Source organism: Halichoerus grypus, chromosome 11 (assembly GCF_964656455.1).
Source record: "Halichoerus grypus chromosome 11, mHalGry1.hap1.1, whole genome shotgun sequence".
Lineage (NCBI taxonomy): Eukaryota > Metazoa > Chordata > Mammalia > Carnivora > Phocidae > Halichoerus > Halichoerus grypus.
This window is the reverse complement of record NC_135722.1, coordinates 90,557,133-90,581,338: the sequence shown is the minus strand read 5'-3', so window position 1 is coordinate 90,581,338 and position 24,206 is coordinate 90,557,133. Positions and strand designations below refer to the sequence as shown.

Sequence of the window (24,206 nt, the reverse complement as noted above, 5' to 3'; positions counted from 1 at the left end):
TTCGAGGCTTAGCTGAGGGAGCCTCTCTTACCACTACCTGCCTCCTCTACATAATCCTCTTGTGATCCCATTAACACTGAGGGTAGACTCTCGGGTATAATGAATCCAAATCATTATCATGGGTTCATCTGTCTATATTACCCCCTATATGGTTATTGACTTATTGTCTAGGTCATCCTCTATGCTCTAAACTCCCTGAAGGCAAGACTTACTTTACCTCCGCTGCAACAGCATTTAGTCCCTATCTACCAGAGTATGTTAAACAAATCATAAGGTTTTTGTTTTTCAGAGGGCAGCTTTATTCAGATAAAGCTGATACCCATGTAAGTAATCTGCTTCAGGTAGCTCAACTGCTCCTCAGAGGTGAAAGTACTCAAGCAGAAGAGGCTCATGACACTGAAGAAGCAGAGGGGTTCCAGAAGGTGTTCAAATGTTATGACTTGCTTTTGTCTGAGACCAATTCATGAAAGACTATAAAAATAGGGAAGAGAAGCTTGAACATTCTCAGAGCAATGAAATTTTAAGCCCTCCCTAGATGTCTTCCTAACACCTATTAACACAGTCACATAAAGTTACATTATGTTGTAATTGCAGAATTGATAATGTGAAATTTAAATACTAAAAAGAAGTCATTTGAAAACTGTATTGCTATGACATCTGAAAACCACTCAGTTGGGGGGCGCCTGGGTGACTCAATTGGTCAAGCATCCAAGTCTTGGTTTCGACTCAGGTCATATCTCAGGGTCTTGAGATCGAGCCCCGCATTGGGCTCTGCACTCAGCGGAGAGTCTGCTTGTCCCTCTCTCTCCTGCTCTGCCCCTCCCCTTCTCTAAAATAAATAAGTGAATCTTTAAAAAATTAAAAATTAAAACCATACAATTGGCATGATACAGCAATAAAATGGAGTATGACACTGATAAGATATAGCAATAAAACAGTATGGCATGTAATCGTTTGGTCAAAAAAACTAAACCTTACTATAGGTACCACCATACATTTTGATAAGTCACCAAAAAAAAAAAAAAAAAAAGTCAAAGTATAAATTTGGTTTCTTTGCCAGAGAGAAAAACAGAAAAATCCTTTTTATGAGTTATAAAACCTTAGTATCAGAACATTTTGAATCTGCGTTTATTACCTTAAATACCAATCATGACACCGAGTTACCAAGATCTGAGTACAGGGCATTAAAAAATGGTTGAAATAGGACCTGGAAGAGCTATATGGTAGGCTATAATCTGAATGACAATCAAATACCCTCTCTCACTCCATCCCTCCAATAATTTGAAACACGTCAGTTACATTGGTAAACAAACAAAATCAATAAAATGAAGACTCTCCACTTTACCTCCACTATGCCTAGAGGAATCTGTAAGGACCACTCCAAAGTTGTCCACAGCCTCTGAAACAACAGGGCGCCGAGGGATGCCCATGGGGGGAGAGGAAGCCTGCGTGTTTTTTGACGAGGTTGTTTTCTCTGGAAAAGTTAGAAGACGTACACTCATCTAATGCAACATAAACTTCTGTGTATATGTAGAGTAAGAAAAGATACTATAAAACTCAACTGGTATATAGATATAAGAGCTTCTCTGTTACAGTGTCTAAATTTAAGACCTACATTGCAAATACTTAGCTCATCTGAGGAATTGAACTTGAAAAATTACTTTGTCTTTTTCTAGTAGCTTTAAGGGAAAACTAAAAGGTGTCTTTCTTCACCAGGCTAACTTTCATTTACACACAGAATAAACACCACAAAGTGAAAAAAGCCAAATGACTAGAGTAAAGGCTTTCAAATGATCCACCCATTTTTCTTCTACCTATTTCTTAATTCTAAAACATAAAATTCATGCTTAAAGAGCTTCTGTTTCTTTATGGGAAAATTATTATGTTGAGTTTTAAAATTCCAAGAGGCAAAAAGTGAAAATGGGTGATTATTGTAAAACTGAAATACATACTTATTATTCAGTATTTATAGGTCAGATTCTATAAACAACTGTGGACTAATTATGAAAACTCAAAATACAGTTCAAATAAGAAAAAAAAGAAAAAAAATACAGTTCAAATAAGAAATATTCATTATTTTTCTAGCTAGACTCAATAATTAGTATGAAAGGGTCTTTTCCAAAAGCCAATAAATTTATTCTCGATCATACCTCCTTTTTATTTTCGTGCCATACTAAAATACTCCTCTGTCCCGTTCCCCTCTCTACTCACTGGTCTTTTCGTCCATTTATGTCTAAGCTATAATGGCATCTTTTCAATCAAGCCTACCCTCAACAAGCTATCCCACAGAAAGAACATCCTTTCTTTGTACTCCCCTGGCCTCTTCTCTCTAAGTCTTTTACTTGTCATATTTTGGCCTCTTTGCTGACACCTTTGCCCTCCTCCACTCTATCCTTACCCTACAGCCGGAGTCCCCCGTTGAAACATACAGTAGGGTATGACAGTAGGGCATGACAGTGTCATAACTCAGCTCAAACCTTGCAATGCTTCCAGCTCACTCAGAGTCAAAGTCAATGTCCTTGCAGGGTCGACAAGGCACCATGTGGTTTGGCCACTCTGTCATCTCCCTGAGCTTTCTCCCCTATAGCATCCTCACTTTGCTTCTGTCACAGTGGCCCCCTCAGTGTTTCTAGGGTACATCAAGCACACCCTACCCTGGGGTCTCTGCACTTGCTAATCTATCAGCTGGGATGTTCTTTCCCCAGATATCCATGTGGTTTACTACTTCACCCTGGACATTCTGCTCACTGTTGACTGCTCACTGAGGACTTCTCTGGCCACCTTGCTTAAATTGTGCCAACTGCTACCCCATCCACTTCTTATATCCATCCCCTAATTTATTTCTTTTATCAGCATGCATCACTTTTTAATGTACTTATAACTTAGGTGTAAGTCTCTCCCAACTAGAATGTGAGCTCCATGAGGGCAAGGAGTTTTGTCGATTTTGTATACTGCCCAGCACATAAAAGGCATTCAGTAAATATTAGCAGAACTGAAATCCTGCCTTGTAGTTGGTATTTATCTATGTGTCTTACCCTCCTTAGCAAAGCAGAAGCACCATTAGGGTGGGTCTTGTCTTGATCATCTTTGTTTTCCCTGCATCACCTACCCTAATGCCTTACGTATCATAAACTCTCAGAAGTATTTGTAGAACATTGGATGGGATGGAATAATACAACATGCATGGCCAAAAAAGGTACGATAATAAAATTATTTAGTGAATTTATATATAAGAATCTCTATGACCCAAAAGGACACTTAACTAATGAAATGACATCAAGTCAGCCAGCTCACTCCTCTTAAGGAAGGTGATACTCACCTTTGCTGGTTCGGAAGGTGAGCATGGCAGGCTGCCCTTCACCTGCTGCGCTTCTTGCGACCATCAAAACTTCATAGAGACTAGAGGGCTCCAGTTCAGTTAAATGGAGCTCATTTTCACTTCCTGGGACTCGAACCGTGTGCCAGCTTCCCACCAGGCCAACACCATCATCTAGCTACTCAAGAGAAAATATGCCATTAAAAAAAAAAAAAAGAAAAGAAGATTCAGGGCACAAAAACCTTCCATTCAAATTTGAGAAAATCAATTTCAGATGAATTTTGGTACGAAATATACCCTTGGAAGTCAAAGAGACATAATATCTATTCATGCTAAAAAACAGGAGACCTATAGCAAGAACTTAGGAATTCTTACGAATAAAAAGACTCCTAGTTCTGCTACTTACCATTAACTTACAGCCTCAAGCAAGTTATCTGATCTCCCAGAGTTTGCTTCCTTTACTAGTAAAGGAAACAGTAGTCCTTTCTTACCGGGCTAAGAGAAGCATAGAATAAGTATATAATAATCTGTATTAATGATAATATATAATAAATTAGAGTATGTATGCACATATGAATTCTATAATTATCCATTATCTATTTTCAGCATTCTTCATGTCTTGACACTTTCCACATGTATTAGAGGAAATACATTTTAAAAAGATCCTATCTGCTGTGTCTTAGTTAATGGAACCAGGAAATAGTATCACATGGAAGTTTTTGTGTGGGTTAAGAATCCCAGTGAAAGTTTCTTCACCTGGAATCATCAGGTTAGAAACAGTGAATAAACTTTCAAATATCACCATGTTAGTTTTTCCAGATATTAAAAGTATTACTATTCAATGATGGGTACCAAAATGGCTTGGACAAAGAAAAGTATTTTAAATATGAGGGCATCTCTGGTTTATTTACTAGTCTCATTAAACAAAGAGAGCAGATTTTCTGATTTTGCTTTAATACATGCCTCTGGCAGAATAAACACTGAAAAATCAACTGAGAGGATCAGGTTCACCCAAATAAATCACCAAACAACATCAGATTTCAATACAATGAAGAAGGACAACTTGAAATAAAAATAACCGTCAGAGATTACACCAGAGGACTTGTTCGGGGTTTCTAATAAGAAACTGCTTTATTTGCTAAATAAACTGTATTTTACTAATCTCAGAAAGGGAAGGGATGACTTTTTAAAAAGTGGTTTCTAGAGCTTTACACCCAAGTGGTTAAAATGTTTGATAAAAAATGTCAGGAAGTCACTGGGCTCTTTGAATTCCTATTTTGGGGGAAATTATGTAAACTTTATTCTTACTGCTTTTATAAGACTGGTAAATCCAGCAAGACTGCTAGGATAGCTCTCCCAAACTCACAGTCCTAGAACACTCCTGTTCTGTTTCCTGCTGTTCCATAAATGTCAAAGATAATAAGCATGGGTTACACAACACAATGTTAAGGCATGCAAAGAGAAAGCTGGTAAATGAGAAGACATTACCTTTCGATACTTCACGAAATAGGCATTGATGGGCAGCCCGCCATCCTTCCCCGCCCTCCAGACCAGGTGGTACGTATCAGCTGTGTAGGTCTGCGGAGGGCTCAGAATGATGGGGGCGTCAGGGACCGAGGCAGCACTAGCATTTTTCTCTGGTGCTGAGTCCACTGCACTAGAGTGTTCCTTCACTGGAAAGGAGCTCAATAATCCAGCTTCTGAATCATCTCTTTTATCATTCTGAGTGGGATTGGAAGCTGTGACCATTTCCGCTTTTGTATTTGTTTCAAAAGGAACTGCAGAGGATGGGAGAAAGAGAGAAGAGAGAGCTTGAGGAAATTCATTATTTTTTTTCAGTGCATTTTCTACACAGTGATCTAAATGCCCACACGGATACTGACAATCTGAGCCCAAGAACTGAAAACAGTTAACATTTCAATTTGTAATTCATGGAAACATCTAACCTCCAGGAGCAACCTCTTACTGAAAAATCAATTACATGATGCAGTAGTTGAGTGACTTGAAGGACGTTATTTTTCCTTGCTCTACACTAGTATTCCCTTTTTACAACAATTTGCTAGTTTAACCTCGGAAGATTTTAAGTTGAAGAACACGGAGCGTTAACTCCAGTTGGTAATGAAACAATGCATTCCCTTGGGGACAAAGTGAACTAAATAGTAAGCAAACAGTCAAGAGTTAGGCTATTACCTACTAGGCAGCCAGTCTCCAAAGACAGCCCCTCAGTATTCACACCCTCGGGCAGGCCCCTCCCCGCTAAATCAGGGCTGGCCCCAGGACTGGCTTTAACCAATGGAAGGCAGAAGTAAGACTGTGCTCTTCCAGCCGTGAGTCTTAAGAAGGCTTGGCACTACTACTCTCTGTGTTGCCCTATACAGACAGCCAAGCGAGCCATGCAGAGAGACTACAGAGGTGTGGGGGGATGGAGGGAAGGAAGGGGAGGCAGGTGGGGATTCCAGCCTTCACAAAAGCACCACACATATAGGAATGAAGCCACTTTGGCTGTTCCAGCCCCAGGTGCCATCTGACTGCAACAGCATAGGAGAGCCAAAGCAAGGCCAGCAGAATTGCTTAGCTGCATCCGGTCAACCCACAGAACTGTAAGAGATAATAGAGGGGCTGTTGCAGGGGCGCCTAGGTGGATCCATTGGTTAAGTGTCCAACTCTTGGTTTCGGCTCAGGTCATGATCGCGGGGTCATGATCTCAGGGTCGTGAGATCGAGCCCTGCGTTGGGCTCCACTCTCAGTGGGAAGTCTGCTTCTGTCCCTCTGCACCCCCCGACCCATGCTCACTGGCTCGCTCTCTCTCTCTCAAATAAATAAATCTTAAAAAATAAATAAATAAAGGGGCTGTTGGATAACTAAAATACTTACCCTACACAAGCAAAACAATTTATATTCAACAAGAGGAAAGAAATGAAATAAGACTAGCAAAAATAAAAGAAGAATTTACTTATTTCCAAAGCAAGCCCTCTTTCTGGATAGAATCGAAGGTTGGCTTAAGAAACTGCCATTCTAGTAAATAAAATAAAGAAACAAATAAAAGAAAAAGAAACTGCCAATCTAAAGAAAAATAAAACAAGCCCACAGTCTTAATACGACTAAAAGCATCCAGAACATCCAGAGAGGGACAAATACTTCTATTTGCACTGAAAAAATAAATACGTTGCATATATTCCCTCACCCCCCAAAAATTTACTGAGCACATATTATGTGCCAAGCATTGTGCTAGACATTTAATGAATATGATCTCATTAAATTCTCAAAACAACATTCTTAGGGGGCGCCTGGGTGGCTCAGTTGGTTAAGCGACTGCCTTCGGCTCAGGTCATGATCCTGGAGTCCCGGGATCGAGTCCCGCATCGGGCTCCCTGCTGAACAGGGAGCCTGCTTCTCCCTCTGACCCTCCTCCTTCTCATGCTCTCTCTATCTCATTCTCTCTCTCAAATAAATAAATAAAATCTTTAAAAAAAAAAAAAAAAAACAACGTTCTTAGGTAGATAGCACCACTTCTACTTTACAGATGAAGAAATTAGGGTTCTGGGAGATGGTGAAAAGAGGTGGCTGAAGAATGTTAGTGGTGCTGCCGCCAAAAATGAGAAAGCAGTCTAGGAAAACAAGTATGCTGCCAGCACCATGAAACCGAAGTACTCATGGCTTGCTTTCTCTACAGTGCTATTCATACTGGCGACAAAAGGATCTCCTATTTTTGACCACTTTTGTGGAGGAAGGGAGCAGGGGAAACAATGTCAAAGCGTTTCTTTTGCACAATGAAGTCAGATTCCTGGTTTAAAAAAAAAAAAAAAGGTGGGTGTGTTTTTCCAACAATCACCACAGTTTAGGAGAAGTAGCAAAAAAACCAAACCAAAACAAAACAAAACCCCATAGGTCAGTTCTTGGTTTAAAAGAGAAAAGGTGTCCCAGACGTGTCCTCCTCTAAAGAAAATAAAACGCCAGTGAGAAAATCATATAGGAGAAAATGAATTAAGTTCACTGAGACAAACTTCCAAAATATTGCTCCTGGAGCTGCCGTGTTTACCTAGTGAGTCAGAATGTGGGTTGGCCGTGAAGGGTGTGAGCTGGTGCAGCTGCGGGCGGAGGGCCTCAAGCAAGAGCAAGGGGCGGTGATTAGCTGTGGCTCAGGGTGGTGGAGAATGACCTTTTTATCATTAGTACTTTCCTGGATCTTCTGGGCTGGTTACCACGGGGAAGTGGTATTTCGCAGTACAAGAGCTTAAAGACCACATGCCTCATTTGATCCAGAGGCATGAGACAGACTTATGCTCCAGCCGGGGTCTAACCATATGAGGGTCAAAATTCTACTTCTGCCATTCAGAATGCAATGAGACTTTTCTGTAACTTTTATTAGGAAGGGGATTCAATTCCTTCCCCTCTACGACTTCCAATAATATAACTTGAGCACTCACAAGCTACTAGACACAATTTATAAGGCCCCAATGCTACTTTCAAAAGTTTTTTCACATATGTTATTTCAACTTATCTTCAAAACAACTCTGTGAGGGCACCTGGGTGGCTCAGTCGGTTAAGCATCTGCCTTTGGCTCAGGTCATGATCCCAGGGTCCTGGGATTGAGCCCCATCGGGCTCCCTGCTCAGCGGGGAGTCTGCTTCTCCCTCTACCCCTCCCCACTGCTCGTGACCTCTCTCTCTCTCTCTCTCTCACACACACACACTCTCTCCCTCAAATAAATAAGTAAAATCTTAAAAAAAAAACAAAACTCTGTGAAACGGTCAGATGAGAGATCTAGCATTTTTAAAGGTAGAACGCTTTTTGAATTGGAAAAGAGATTGATAAAACTCTGCTTTTAATGGCAATGAATTTAATGGCTCTGAGTCGAAACTAATTAAACAAGGAATATAACCAACCTTGTCAAAGCCATTCCCACCGTGACCACTCATGGCAGCCACCCCTACCCGGACTATCCCAGGCCAACTCCCATTATAGTTCTGAAGAGTTACAACCCATTCTACAAATATTTGTACATCCAAGACCTCAAAACCCAAGGTCTCTGGAAAGAAAAAAGGGGGTGGGGGGCAGTCATCTCTCCCTTTGACCTTGCTTACTGCCCTCTTCACAAAAAACAAAGTAAATAGCTCTCAGTATGCTAGAATTTAATAAGGCTCAGACTCCTATAAAAAGAAATGGGTTGTTCTATATTGTTACAAGTTTTAATAAACTCGGCTGGGTCTTAATAATTACAGATCGTGCAAAAGAGGAAATGCAAGGACCACTTAGGTAGGATGTTGGTGATGGGGTTACTTCCTATACATGAAAATGGTATTTATCAAGACTTAAAATCCTGGAGGGGGGAGGCAGATTTTAAAGATCTAAAAAGTTCTAACCTAAACAAACTGGCTTATGCATCTTCTAAGGGATTCAGATCTTTCATATTTAAAGTGAGGCAGTTAAACAAACTATCTAGTTCCATCAGCTATGACTATCTCAGCGATGTCTCTGGCTACCCCGTATTTACATGAAACAATCACTTCAGCCAAAGCTAACCAAGCAGCGCCTGGGTTACACCTGTCCTACCGCTAACACTTTTGAGTAGAGCCACTCTTATTTTTGCTTGGCAGACGATATATAAACACACACCTGTATACATACACACACGTATTTTTATATATGTATAAGTTTATACAACACTCAACTACCTTCTTTATTTGAGGATTCTTAAAATGACGAAATCAGTAACTATTCCTTCCCTAACCACTACATGGGATAATTATCATTTAATAATAATTAGATAGTAATAATTAGAACCTAATACTTGGAATTTGAAGGTTTTCTGTTGCCAGACACCATCATAAACACTTTACACCAGACTGCCCAGGTGCATACTCTGTTCCACCACGTATCCTTAGCTGTATGACCCTAACCTCCAGGAACCAGTTTCTGCATCTGGGAACTAGAGGTAAGAATTCCTTAAATTCCCACATCCACCTGAGGAGTAGGACCTTCACTATGTCTGTTACGCAGATGAGGAAACAAGCAGGAACGAGTTCGACAGTTCGCCCCAGGTCTCAAAGCTCCTAAGTGGCAGAGCCAGGATGCTTACCCAGCCTACATGCTTAACCCCCACATCATCCCCACCTCTGCCATTCACAGAGTAGCACAAGGGTATCAATGGAAGTCTTTGGCCTTCCCCACTTCTCCCACCTCCAGCTTCATCTAGAGCTAGAGGGTCCTTGTGTGCATGTGAATGGAAATACATGTGTACCCATCCAAGCTCTGTCTACTTCACCTTCACTCCTGTGCCAGACCGCCCCTTGTCCACTCTCCAGGCTGCAGGGTGCTGGCCACTGGTGGTGTGGCCTACACTCTGGAAGACGGGCCAGGGAGAAAGAGCTGTGTGGAACCAGACTTGGAACTAACGAAAGCAAGGAATTCCAGAGCCCTGTCCTGCTGTACGGAAGGAGGAACATGGGCGCCAGGCTCTGGGTAAGCACAACCCCTGACCCTCATGGACTCTTTGACCTGTGGGATCTGAGGCCCCAGGCAGAAGAAGGCCACACGAAGTTCTCTAAAGCAGGGACCTCAGTTGCCAAAACCAAGGGCAGTACTCTGCCTCTTGCATGACACATAAGGTGACAGTCTCCACTCAACAGACCACCTGCGGGGGAAGGCTGTTCTAAATACTCACTGACAGAAGGTCTGAATTTGAATTAAGTCCAATTTGAATTAATCTTAATAATATTGATACTCTATATACTAGTTCTTCAAAGACCGTACAAAGCTTTTAAGACATCCTCACCAAAAATCAGTAGAATATCAAGAATGAATGTTATGCATTCCATTAGAAAGGCAACTTTGAATAAGAGGTACTATTTAATAGGACCATGATTCTACTTTCTCAATGAAAGCCAACCCTTGAGACTTTGGATACTGTACTTATCAAGGGCTCCCCTGAAAAATGTCTGCAATGACCATATTCAGTAGCTTAGAAAACCAAAAGCATTAATCATGAAAAGAGGTCCTAACTGGGGCTTGCTCCCAAATGAGAGCCGTCCACAGGACAAATACAACTCTAACAAAAAGATCAGAAATGGAGATTAATTGTTCTTCCAGTTCATGTGAAAACCAAATACCAAAAACTACAGTCCTGTATTTCACTGTCTCTGGGAAAATATATCTATATTTAGAGATTGCTGGACTCATGAAAATAACATACTTCAAAGCACTTTATCCCCTTACTATTAGAGGAAGCTAATCACCCGAGAAAAAGAACGAATGGCCACTCACCCACTGTGAGGATTGCCTCCGACTGCGTGGTGCCATGTTCATTTGTAGCTTCACAGGTGTATTTTCCAGCATGTTCCTGAGTGACAGCCTGAATGTACAGAGAGCTTGAGCCAGCTCGGGACATGATGAGGTAGACAGGCTCCAGGTCAAAGCCCCCAGGTCGTAAGTGGAATTTCCGGGATTTAGATCTAAGCACTTGAGACGGATGGCTGGTTATCAACCCATGCCTGTCGTACCAACGCATGACAGGGATTGGCACTCCAGTGGCATTGCAGGACAAAGTAACAAAGTCTCCATCTACCACCTGTGCACTTGCTGGTGCTGTAATTATAACTGGCTTGAGTCCACCGCCTATTAAAAAAGTAATTCACACATAAAAAGAATAATAACACTGTTGTATCTACAATGCAAAATTATATCAATTAATCTTACTGCATAAATGTTCTCAATGTTGTGCCCAAGTAGCAGTCTTAAACGCATCTTTTATACATGTGTTTCTTAGCAGTGTTTTTTTTTTTTAATTGAAGTATACCAGACATATAACATAAGTTGCAGGTGCACAACATCATGATTCAACATATATGTACACTTTGTGAAATGATCACTACAGTAAATCTGCTTACAATCCCCTAAGCAATGTTTTACATTTACAGTATGGAGAACACATTCATTCACTGAAATAACAGTGTTTGCAAAGTCACATGCAAATAGTGATACAGTAATGATAGTAATAATTAAAACAAAGATATCACTTCTTATTAGTTCCCGTCTCAACTTTCAGCAAGTAAAACTGTCCATAAAAAGTAGAATTCTTGGGGCGCCTGGGTGGCTCAGTCGGTTAAACATCTGCCTTCAGCTCAGGTCATGATCCCAGGGTCCTGGGATCGAGTCCCGCATCAGGCTCCCTGCTCAGTGGGTTGCCTCCTTCTCCCTCTGCTGCTCCCCCTGATTGTGCTCGCTCTCTCTCAAATAAATTTCTTAAAAAAGTAAAATTCTTCATTGTAGGCTCCTAGACATTGCCTACTTAGACTGCCTGTCCTTTAGGGAAAACGGAATGTATAAAGGAATCTGTTGAGAGCTTTCCACTATGTATCCCCTACACATCCAACCACTGTTAAGTACAGAACATGTGAAGTCAAAACCTCAGACTTGAAACATGAAAACAGTATGAAATAGCATAAAACAAAATAATACTCCTTCACAAAAAAATAGTTAATTCCGGGGGAAACATCTGATTACAAAAATCCTAGGAGAGAAACCAGTTCTGAGTGTAAGTTGATGAACCTATTTCTTACCATATACATGAACAACACTTTTTTTTCCAAACTACAGCGACACCAACTCTCTTTCCTTTTAGTCCTAGGTATTCATTCTCTGGAGGTACTTTTTTTCTTTTTCTTTTCTCTTTTTTTTTTTTAGGATTTATTTATTTATTCCAGAGAGAGAGAGAGAGAGAGTGCAAGAGGGAGGAGCAGAGGGAAAGGGAGAGAGAAACTCAAGCAGACTCCGTGCTGAGCATAGAGCCAGACACAGGGCTCGATCTCACAACCCATGAGATCATGACCTGAGCTGAAACCAAGAGTCAGGCGTTTAAACGATTGTGCCACCCAGGCTCCCCTGGAGCTAATTTTAAGTGCACCTACAATGGAATATTAATTACAAATGGCATTTTCTCCAGCACATCCTTTTCTTCCTCCAGTCCTACTTCCTACATTTGACAAAACCATCACCTGGCATGATTAGATTTCTGAATTTTTGCCAATCTGGTAAATGTTAAGATTTTGTCTCACTGGTAATAAGCTGTACCTCCCTGAGTATTAATGAGACTGAATATCTTTTCACCTGTGTCACTGGTATTTTTCCTCCTTTGTGAAATGCCTTTTGTACATTTTTCTATTGGGTCATTTATCTTTTTTGTAGTGATTCAGAGTTTTTGCATATTCCAGATACTGTTCTTTTATTAGGTCTGTATGTTACTAGTATCTTCTCACAGTATATTGCTTTTCTTTTCATTTTTAATGCTATCCTTTAATAACAAAGATGTTCTAATATCAATGTAGTCATATCAATCTTTTTTTAAAAAATTAGCTCAAAATGTCTTAAGTTTTGAAACCCAATCAGATAGATACTCAACTATATTTTTTTCAAAAATCTGGCATCTCGAGGCACCAGGATGGCTCAGTTAAGCATCCAACTCTTGATTTCGGCTCAGGTCATGATCTCAGGGTTGTGAGATCAAGCCCCACATCAGGATTCATGCTTGGGAGGAGTCTACTTGGGATTCTCTCACTCTCCTTCTGCCGCCCCCCCCCCCCCCAGCCTTGCTCATGCTCTCTAAGTAAATAAATAATTTTTTTTTTTTTGTCATTTGCCTTTCATAGATAGGACTTTAATCTACTAGGAATTTGTCTGTATACATTATGGGTTAGAGATTTAATTTCTTTTTCTCCATTTTGACAACTAATTATCCCACATCAAAACTTGAAATGGACAGCCTCCTCTTGGTGATCTGCAATGCCACCTAAGTCAAGTCCTTAGGTGCAAATGTCTTTGGCTGTCTCTGTCTTGTTCTAAGAGTCTATTTGTTCCTGCACCAATATGTTATATTTTAATTACCACAGATTTTTGTATACTAATATCTGTAAAAACAAGTCCCCCATGTTCTTTTTCTTCTTCTTTTCCTGTCTTAGCTATTCTTGGGCCTTTGCTCATCCATATAAATTTCAGAATCAGTCTGTTAAGATCCTCAAAATATTTTGATAGGATTTTTTTTTTTCTGTTTAAAGATTTATTTATCAGAGAGAGTGAATGAGAGAGAGAGAGAGAGACAGCCTGTGCACACATGCGGAGGGGGGTGGACAGAGGGAGAGGGAGAGAGAATCTCAAGCAGACTCCCCACTGAGCAGGGAGCCCAACGTGAGGCTCAATCTCGTGACCCTGAGATCATGAACTGAGCCGAAACCAAGAGTTGGGCGCTCAACTGACTGTGCCCCCCAGACACCCCCCAACATGCTCACTATGAGTATATAGAATCAGGTTACCCCTGGGCCTGAAGCACAATACTGCTGAGGATAATGTAGAACCTACACCAGAGTTATCCTAGCAAGGGAGGGACAATGGTGAGATGTTATTATGCCCACTCCCTGCCCATTTTGATAGGATTTTAATTGAAATTGCATGAATCTACAGAAAAGGTTTTGAAAAGACCTGACAGCTGTCTAATACTGACTTTGGGTATCTACCAACTGGTATACCTTTCTAGGTTACCTAGGTCTTTTTCATGCTGCTAATATTGAAAAGTGACTTGTAAATTATATTTTCTGTTTGTTGCTGATTATAATGATTAATTTTATGTGTCAGCTAGATTGGGCTAAGGGATGTCCAGATAACGGGGTGTGTCTGCAACACACAGAGTGTAGCAGATGGCACCACCCAACACGGTGAGCACCATCCAGTCTGCTGAGTGCTCCGTAGAACGAAAATGCAGAGGAAAGGTGAATTTTCTCTGCTTAAGCTGATTCATCTTCTCCTGCCCTCGGTCACTGGACATCAGCACTTCTGGTTCTCCAGTCTCTGGACCTGGGTTAAGACTTACACCATCAGCTCCTCCTCCTCCCCACAAATAAATTATACTATTGGCTTGCCTCCTTCTCCAGTTCCATAACCATGTGAGCCGATTCCTGTAAGAAATCACCTCTTCTTTGTATCTTATATCTTCTCTTGGTTTTGTTTCTCCGGAGAAACCTAATACAGTGTTATGTAGAAAGACATTGATTCTTGCTTGTTGGTCTTCATCCAGCCACCCTGCTAAATGTTTTCGTTATTTCTAATAATTTGCCAGCAAATTGAGAATTCTCTATGTTGGCAATCATGGCAGTTATAAATTAATAATGATTTGGTTTCTTTCTTTCTTTTTTTTTTTTAAAGATTTTATTTATTTATTTGAGAGAGAGAGAATGAGAGAGAGCACATGAGAGGGGTTAGGGTCAGAGGGAGAAGCAGACTCCCTGCCGAGCAGGGAGCCCGATGCGGGACTCGATCCAGGGACTCCAGGATCATGACCTGAGCCAAAGGCAGTCGCTTAACGAACTGAGCCACCCAGGCGCCCATTGGTTTCTTTCTTTCTTATCCTTACCTAGTTTATTTTTCTCGTCCTTCTGTGCTGGTTAGAATCTCCAGTATGATGATAAATAAAAGAGATTTTAAAGAGAATCTTTCCAATATTTCACCACTAAAAGTGATGTTTCTTGTAAGTTTTTGTTAGATACTTTTTATCAAATTAAGAAAATTCCCTTCTATTTCTATTTTTCTAAGAGTGTCTAACATGGATACTGAAATACGTCAAATTTTTCTGCCTCTATGGATATAATAATATTATTTTTCTTTTTTATTCAATCAAAAGGATGAATGACACTTTACATTTTCTGACAGATTCCTGGGATGACTCCTTAGTCAAGATATATTTCCTTTTCTTATATGTTGATGACTTGCTAAATTTTATATAGGATTCTTGCATCTATGTTCATAAATGAGATTGGCCTTTGATTTTCCTTTCTTGTGCCATTCCTTTGTGATTTTTAGCATCAAAATCATACTGCCTGGAGAGTTCCCATTTTTTACTTTTCTCTGGAAGAGTTTATGTAATATTTGGAACAGTCTGTTACTTGAAAGTTTAGTAGAACTCTCCATAAAACCAGCTGGCCTGGTGTTTTCTCTGTGGGAAGATTTTAAACCCCTAATCAGTTTCTTTCTGATAGTATAGGACTATTCAGGCTTTTTCATTTCTTTTAAGTCACAGCTTTACTAAGTTGTATTTTTCCTAAGAATTTGTCCGTTTCTGTCTATCTTTGTAAATTGCTGGCATAAAGTTTATCACAGTCTTATTACTTTCAATCTCTACAAGACTTTTACTTTTTATTCCTATTATTGTTTATTTGTATTTTGCCAAAGATTTGTCCATTTTATTAGATTTTACAAAGAACCAACTTTTTCCTTTATTGATCCTCTTTCCTTCATCTTAATTTTCTATTCAATTGATTTCTGCTCCTATCTTTATTATCTCTTTTCCTCTACTTTCTTTAAATCTCTTCTGTTTTTTCATTTAGCTGACTAATTTTTAGTCTTACCAGTTTTCTTTTATAAGCATTTAAAGCTATACATTTCCTTCTAAGTTCCATTTTTGCTATATCCTACACGATTCGATCCGTGACATTTTCATTACCAAAGTATTTTATTTTATTTTATTTTTTTAAAGATTTTATCTATATATTTGACAGAGAGAGACACAGTGAGAGAGGGAACACAAGCAGGGGGAGTGGGAGAAGAAGAAGCAGGCTTCTTGCTGAGCAAGGAGCCCGATGCGGGGCTCGATCTCAGGACCCCGGGATCATGACCTGAGCCGAAGGCAGACACTTAACCAACTGAGCCACTCAGGTGCCCCACCAAAGTATTTTAAATTTCCATTATAGTTTTTTTTTTAACTCCACTATTGAGAAGTATAATTTTACATTTCCAAATACAGGCCAATTAAAAATTGCTTTTTATTATTAACTTCTAAAATAATTGCATGAAGGTCAGAGAATTGGTCTGCATGACAATGATTCTTTGACATTTGAAATAGTTATAACTCATAGACAAAAGATTGATTTCCTAATATATAAAGGACTACCAATCCACAAGAAAGAAGACCAACAATCTAATTTTTAAAATGGACAAAAAAAAATGAACAGTCAATACACGGGAAAGCAAATTCAAATGACTCATACACATGAAAAGAAGCCTAATTCACTCATAATAGAAGAAACATAGATCCAAAGGTACTTTTTTTTTAACCTACCAGACTGGCAAAGATTTAAAAAACAATTGACAATGCCCTGCCTTGGTGAGGATAGGAGGAGACAGGCAGTTACACATTGCTGATCAGTAAGAATATAAAGACAAGTAACAATTTTGCAGAGCAACTTGGTGGTATCTACCCAAATTACCAATGCACACCTGCTTTTATTCAGCAAGTTCATTTCTAGGAATTTATTTTACAGATATAAACACCTGAGCAAAATAATCTATGCAGAGGGACATTCATTATAGAACTCCTTAAAATGGCAAAAGATTAGCAATAGCCATCAGGAAGGTACTAACCAAATCATTACAACCATATCATGGAATACTAATAAGCAGCAATTTGAAAAAAGAATGAAACACTCTTCAATACAGGAAGATATCTAAGATATGTTAAGTGAAAAATTCAAGATAAAGAATACACCACCATTTAGGGGGAAAAAACAAACAGATGTTATTAAACGCACACAGACATGTTATGTGTAAGTGATCATAAATGTACATACAAGGATATTCAAGAAACTGATAAAACTAATTAGTTCTAAAAGCAATATGGTTGGCTGGGGAATAGGAATGAGAGACTTTTACCACATGCCTTTTAAACTACATAGTAAGTAACTGTTAAAAAAAATAATTAAAAAAATTTTTAAATGAGCTTGATCAAGTAATATTGCTTCATCATGGAAATACTGACCTGCAACGAGAAAGGAACGTGGGAAATAGGCATTAGTTCTGTTATGGTAATAGGATTATGCCCTTTTAGTGAAAATGATTTAATTTTTAACCAAAACAAAAGCCTATCTGTAAAGTGAAACTTCCTATGATTGCAGGACCCAAAAGCCTACCTTTTTCAATTTCAAGTCTCCCAGTAGACTGTATGAATCCAATCCCATTATCTGCTACACACTGATACAGTCCCGAATCTTCCATGGTCACACCACTGATTTTCAGTCCGTTTCCTGCAGTGAGATGTCGTGGGGAAGGATGAACAGGCTGCGCATTATGGAACCAGGTACGGTTTGGAGTTGGGTTCCCGTGCACCTCACAGGTGAACTGCACTGTGGCGCCCAGAGAGACAGTCTGATCCTGCAGTCCTTTAGAAATTGAAGCATTTTCTGAAAATAAAACATATAAATGAAACTTGAACCCCTAAGAGGTACCTTTTTAAATTATCACACGAGACACAGAAAATCCTCCCTCTACTAGTAACTAGTTGAAACCAAATTGCATTGTTCACTCACATTCTCCCATCTGCTGTGGTCATCAAGACAAAATTAGAAATGTATTTGAACTTTCTTCTAATTGGATAAACCATATGTTACTAATATGTCATTGTCTCTTTTTCTAGATCTCTCCACCCACTTAATTCCCGCCCACACACACACACACACACACACACACACACACACATACACACACACCCTTGGGCTTTTCTGAGCATTTGATTCAGGTAATTTCTTTAAAATAAATAGTTTCCCAGCATCTGCCTTCGGCTCAGGTCATGATCCCAGGGTCCTGGGATCGAGTCCCGCATCGGGCTCCCTGCTCTGCAGGGAGCCTGCTTCTCCCTCTGCCTCTCTCTCTCTGTCTCTTATGAATAAATAAGTAAAATCTTTAAAAAAAAAAAAAAAAAAAGGGTGCCTGGGTGGCTCAGATGGTTAAAATAAATAGTTTCCCTGGATTTCACACTAAACAAGAGCCAAAACAGAAGAATGCTTATTTGCAAATTAAATGCTTTCCATGGTCAGTTCTGCCTTAAGGTTAGATGGATACTTTACTATCCATCAAGTCACTTACACCTAGACAAAGTAAATCATTTACCAACATTTGTAACACATGCCCAAATTATTTGACTATGCATATTAATCTAGGCCTGATTATCATTGCACTTTAAAGCTCACCTGCCATACCCTTCCTTACTTCCCGTGTTACCTATGTCAGGCCATTGTTGCAAATAAACACACACAGAAGTTTATGAAAACTATCTTTACTATGAAACGACTTACTACCTACTTCTTCTGGCTTTCATGAAAATCTATTTTGATAAAGGAAAACATTTTCTGCTGCTAGACATGACAGTGATGTAGGTAGCTAGAAGGAAGAAAGGAGAAGCTTTGAGATAAAGACTGTATATTGAGAATGTGGGTAGAAATAATGCAAATTTTATGAGCCAGATACAGTGAAAGCATTCCAAAAGGGAAAATAAAATGAAATAGATTTTTTTTTAAATTTTATTTATCCACTTGACAGAGAGAGAGAGAAAGCACAAGCAGGGGGAGGGGCAGAGGGAGAGGGAGAAGCAGGCTCTCTGCTGAGCAAGGAGCCTGATGCGGGGCTCGATCCCAGGACCCTGGGATCATGCACTGAGCTGAAGGCAGACGCTTAACCAACTGAGCCACCCAGGTGCCCCGAAACAGATTTCTTTTTGAGATGACATTTTTTAGTCAGTACTCTTAGTTACTACTACTGGGTTCTACACACTGATACAGCCCAGAATCTTCCATCCTACTGAATTCCCGTCTCTTTCCTCCAAGTCGTTAGGAAGGAAGAACAAGCTCTGCATGACATAACCAGGTTGGGGGTGAGGTTCTCACGAGCATCCCAGGTGAAATGTTCTATGCCACCAAGAAATACTGCCAAATTCAGCGGCCTTTAAAAAAAATGAAGCTTGTTCTGACTACTGGTATAGGTGTTTCTAGCTAGTCCCTGTTTCATTTGTAGTTCCCAAATAGATCTTCTATTCTAGCATCAGTTAGACCAGAAAATTAGCCTGACTTGAAAAGCAATTTAATAAGTAACATCTTACCAAGTACATTAACCATGTAAGTCACACGTTGTATGTCTCCAGACTTGTTTCCCACTACACAAGAATAGTTTCCCGAGTCCGTTGGGTCAATGCTCTCTGTGGCAAGATGAGAATACAACCTTCTCCAATTGCTTCCCTGCAGAGCGTCCTGACCATCCTTCAGCCAGTGCACTTGAGAAGCTGGGACCCCACTCACCACACACTCCAGGGTGACAGGGCTATGAGAAAGGACAGCTAATGCCTGTGACAGGGTGGGGTGAAGAATATGAAAATCCTCTGAAGAAGGGCCTGGGAAAAGAAAACAAAAAATTTTTATTAAATATTCACTTCCAGGCTCTTCCTTAGCAAACCTGTGAGTCTTCCCATCTTCCCATTTATTCTTCTTTACACTACACGGTCCTACTCGTTAGCTAAATCATTTTTAGTTGAGAATTAAAATTAAAACACTTTGTGACCCTTGAGAGCTATTTCTGAATTAGCAGTTGAGAAATGTCGAATTTTTGACAAGTCCAGAAACCACTATTTTGTTGTGCTTTGACTATTGGTTCTATCTCAGTTCAGCTACCATAATCTGCAAGAGAAAAGATATATATTTTTTCATAATTTACAGTTAGCCACCAATTTGATTACCAGGGATATAAAGTTATATTTTCTCTATAATTTCTTCTTATTTGAGCAAAGGGTCAAGTTCTCCATATGCTTTCCACCCTGTCAATCTTGACCAAAATTCTCTTCTAAAAATTCATTATCTTTTAAAAACACGTACAATACCATTCTATAATGCATTTATGTATTTAATTTTTCATAAGACTCTCTTACGATAAGCAAACAGGATCTGAAAGAAAAATGAACTTTGCTTTCCCAATGTTTTATAAGGAATGCTTCTGAGGACTCTTCCTAGTTACCATTATTCTCCCAAATACTTACGACTCACAAGAAGCTTTCGGCCAATGGGTTCAACTTTTAATTCATGTGTGACAGGATTAAAAGCTGCACATTTATATGATCCCTTGTCCTCTAAAGATACATTCAAAATCTGAAGATTCCCTGATGGAAGGATTAAGTAATTCTCTGAGGAAAGAAGAGAATGCAGTTAGGCCTCCACAAGAAGGACGCCAATTAAAACAAATGAAGGTTGATAGCTGTGCTTTAAATTTAGATGTAAGAATAGCCACAAAGAAGCAATCAAGGAAAATGTATTAAATGAAAGAAAGGGAAAGTCGAGGCAGGGAAAAAAAAAAAGTCAACAATACTAGAGGAACAAAAATCAAACCCAGCAGAAACATCTGACAACAGATCATTTGTTGAGAAGGCTGAAAGCACAAGCATATTAAAAAAAGATACAATGACCGTAGCTACCATCTTGAGCAAACTTCCACCTACAGCACTGACCCCCCAGTGTCCATGTATGTCTATCTATTCATTTTTTTTCTCAACAAATCCTGCCAGCGAGGGCCCGGCCACAGGGGCTACACTGATCAAGAAAGCAGACAAAAGCCCCGCACTCATGCAGCCAGCATTCCAGCGCGAGAAATGGGGGTGGCAGAGGAAGGGGTAAATAAGATACAAGCAAACAAAAACATGTATAACACCATGCTATGAAAATTTAAAAAAAAAGAAAAAAAGGCCAAGTAAAGGGGACAGAGAGCAACAGGACGTATTATTTTAGATGGGGCCGTGAGGAAGGTCTTCTCAGAAGAAAAAACATCGGAGTGGAGACGGGAATGAAGGAGGGAATGTGGGGTTGTAATCACATCTACAATGTAGCCGTTTGTGCTTGTCTCCACTTGACTTCCGACACTTACACATTTTTTTGGTATCCACAGTCACTAGCATACAGAGCTCAAAAGTAGGTGAAGGACATTTGTTCCGTGGGTGTCACTGGTTTTTTTTTTTTTTTGTAGAAAGTCTCACCTGTGGAATGTTTCAGCCACTTTCCCCGGATTTTATAGCGCACCTCAGCCTTGGGGTTACTATCTGGTACCTTGCAGCCAATGAAACCAGTACTTTTTTCTTCTGCTGTAATAACATGCTTTGTTGCTGAACCAAAATCACCGAGAACTAAAAGAAATAAGTAAAATAAGTAGAGAAATAAATAAATAAATGCAAACTTGAACTCTCTTTCCCAAAGGAAATTTAAAACCACAAGCCACATGGGCAACGTGGCCATTGGTAACAGCTGATCCCAGTTCACAGAGTGGCGTGATTTTTTTTTCTATCTCAGAAAGTAGCTGGGGTAGAGGTGCATGGTTGAGGGCTAGAGCTAAGTCATGGCACCCTTTTCCAGAGGTCAATGCTTCCAGGAGACTACAAGAAAAGCAAGCAGCTCTTAAAAACATCAGCATCTTAAAAACACCTTAAAAACTATAAAAATATAGTCCTTCCCATTCTGTCGGGATAAACCCTTTTCAAATCCAGTCCCTCATCAAAACTCACTTTCCTTATGCATCTTCATTCTGTGGGTAGCTACTCACATTGCAATAAAATGGTTCATGGGAACAAACCTAGGACATCGAAAAACCAAGCAGTGTGTTGTTTCTCTCTCAGTTCCTCTCACTACTTCCAGTTCACTACAGATGGACCCGCTTTATTATCTCCAAGGCTGAAAGCATTCGGCCGCCTGCCACTAGGAATTCAGCCTTCCAGTGTGTGTCCTGGAGCTGTCCATGGGTCATAGCTTTACAAAAACATTTACTCTTCTCAGTTATGACAAACTCATGACTCCTGGGGAATCCAGATTTGTTCTGTAAATAGGGGTGCCCTAACAAAGACATTTTCCATTACTGGAAACCATCACCATTTGAAAGGCAGATGGCTCAAACCTACTAAGAAAACCACCACATTCCAGATTTTCCATAAGTTCAATACTCAACATTCCTTTCTCTACGGTCAATTATTTTTTTTCCTGCTTCGTTAGCCTGGTTTCAATCACATAAATTAAAATCACTCAGTAATCAAAACAAATAAGACAATTAGATATGAAAGATAAAGGACGGCATGAAACAACGGAGTGTCAAAGGCGACAACAGCTTTTTTGTTGCTGTTGATGTTAAGGACTTTTATTTTTTTTTATTTTTATTTTTTTTTTTAAGATTTTATTTATTTATTTGACAGAGAGACACAGCGAGAGAGGGAACACAAGCAGGGGGAGTGGGAGAGGGAGAAGCAGGCTTCCTGCTGAGCAGGGAGCCCGATGCGGGGTTCGATCCCAGGACCCCGGGATCATGACCTGAGCTGAAGGCAGATGCTTAACGACTGAGCCACCCAGGTGCCCTGATATTAAGGACTTTTAAATATTCACAAAGGAATTCAGAATTCACATTAGAAAACGTTCCTAACCATGGAAAAGTTGTTTCCATGCCCCTGTTATAGATGAAGACACAAGGCTAGGCTCACAGAGGTTCAAGTACATTTTCCCCAAGTTAAACACACAGCAAGAGTCAAGGCTGGGATGAGAACGCCTACATGTTTACTCCAGAGCCCACGCTCTTCCCTCTGTTAACAGTGCAAGCACTAACAGTAATTCTAGGAAAAAGCACAGACACCAGAGACAAAATTCAACTCACCAGCAGTGGCGACTGTCGCAGGGCCGCTGACAACGGCGCCGATGCTATTGTTGGCGACGCACTGGTAGGAACCCGAAAGGGAGGGATTAAGAGACAGAATAGTCAAAGTCCCCTGATGGATCTCAATCTGTTCCATGTTTCTATCCAATCGTTTTCCATTATGCAACCATGAGATATGAGCGGTCACAGGTTTAGCAGAACAACGTAGTACTATGGGTCCACCAAGTTTCTGGACGGCAGACAGTGGCTCAGAAACAAAATAAGGTGCCAAGTCTACAAGGAAACATTCCCCACGTGCCAACGGGCGAGGGGAGGCGGGGAGAAAGGAGATAAGGGGAGAGAGAAAGAAGAGTATATTGAATACATTTCATCTGAAATCTATATAACTATAGGCAAGCCCTTATTTCATCATACCAGTTACCATTCTTAATGCTTGTAAAAGTTCTAGGAACATTTTTATACGCCCGTTTTTGGAAGGAAAAAAGGGAAATGCGTTAACCTAGGACTTAATGATTAGGGTAGAAGAGATGAGAAACCTTCTGATATAAATCAGACAACATACCAATTCTGTAAGTGAGAAATGGCAAATGGCTCTTTTCATGAAGTACCGCCTAAGAAATGCAAGTTAAGAATCTGGAAAAGTGAAAATAACTTGCAAAATAAAAAGAATTCTCTCCTAAATCACCAAGGATTTAAGACTAAGTTATTCTATAAATAATGGCTACAGTCTTACTACTTCCCTTTAATATAAAACAATGTTCAGTCACGCTGAAATACAAAGTCTATCCTTTTTTGGATGTAGAGTGTCAATTTTAAATTTTATTTGGTGTTTAGAGTAGTTTCACTTGTGACATCATTTCCTCAGCAACTTGGGGGGCAGGGTGGGTTCTCGCACTAACGGATCAAAACAGATCGCCCTCCTCCACCCAAAAGGGTGGGGGGGACAAGAATACTGTTAATCTGAGGGAATAAACTACTTCAAAGAAAAAAATATTCAATAGATTGCTAACCCTACTTTCACAGGGTATTTCGTCAGAAATATTAGGGACGTGCCTCTCTTGACTAAAACCTGAGGTGGTTGTTCAGCAAAACAAAAACAGAAACAAAACCAGCCAATCAGCTTTTTGGCTTACAAAAAGTTATACGGTATTCTTAACAGAAATAATAAATATTACTTAATGAATAAACATCACTGGTATTTCTGTATTACTTCTATAGGAATCTGTACACGAATCTAAAATTAAAAGAAACGCACGTGGGCCATGCACTGGGTGCGGGCTTATGTACACATCTAACAATCAATGCTTTTAAGCTTGTCAGTAACAGAGGTAGAGAAAAACTCAGACAAGGTCATGTGAGAAAGTGGCAGATTTGGGATTTGAACCAAGTTCTCTCCAAGCTGAGTACTAATACATGC

The 24,206-nt window shown here is 39.9% G+C and overlaps 1 protein-coding gene across 15 annotated transcripts in view; it reads right to left on the bottom strand.

The window, feature by feature from the left end:
• CDON (cell adhesion associated, oncogene regulated) overlaps positions 1-24,206 on the bottom strand; it is a 113,944-nt gene that overhangs the window by 39,495 nt on the left and 50,243 nt on the right. For 14 of the 15 annotated variants that reach the window (XR_013442548.1, XR_013442550.1, XR_013442549.1 and 11 more), the window contains 9 exons: positions 22,790-23,062; positions 21,138-21,284; positions 20,151-20,294; positions 19,224-19,511; positions 17,263-17,532; positions 10,580-10,930; positions 4,805-5,094; positions 3,320-3,494; positions 1,346-1,474 (listed from right to left, as the gene is read on the bottom strand). Coding sequence is in view for 9 of the 15 variants with exons in the window: in XM_078058786.1 (XP_077914912.1) it covers positions 1,346-1,474; positions 3,320-3,494; positions 4,805-5,094; positions 10,580-10,930; positions 17,263-17,532; positions 19,224-19,511; positions 20,151-20,294; positions 21,138-21,284; positions 22,790-23,062 (2,067 nt within the window). In the remaining 6 variants the exon portion in view is untranslated. The remainder of the gene's footprint in view (positions 1-1,345; positions 1,475-3,319; positions 3,495-4,804; positions 5,095-10,579; positions 10,931-17,262; positions 17,533-19,223; positions 19,512-20,150; positions 20,295-21,137; positions 21,285-22,789; positions 23,063-24,206) is intronic. The other variant, XM_078058788.1, reaches the window with a different exon arrangement.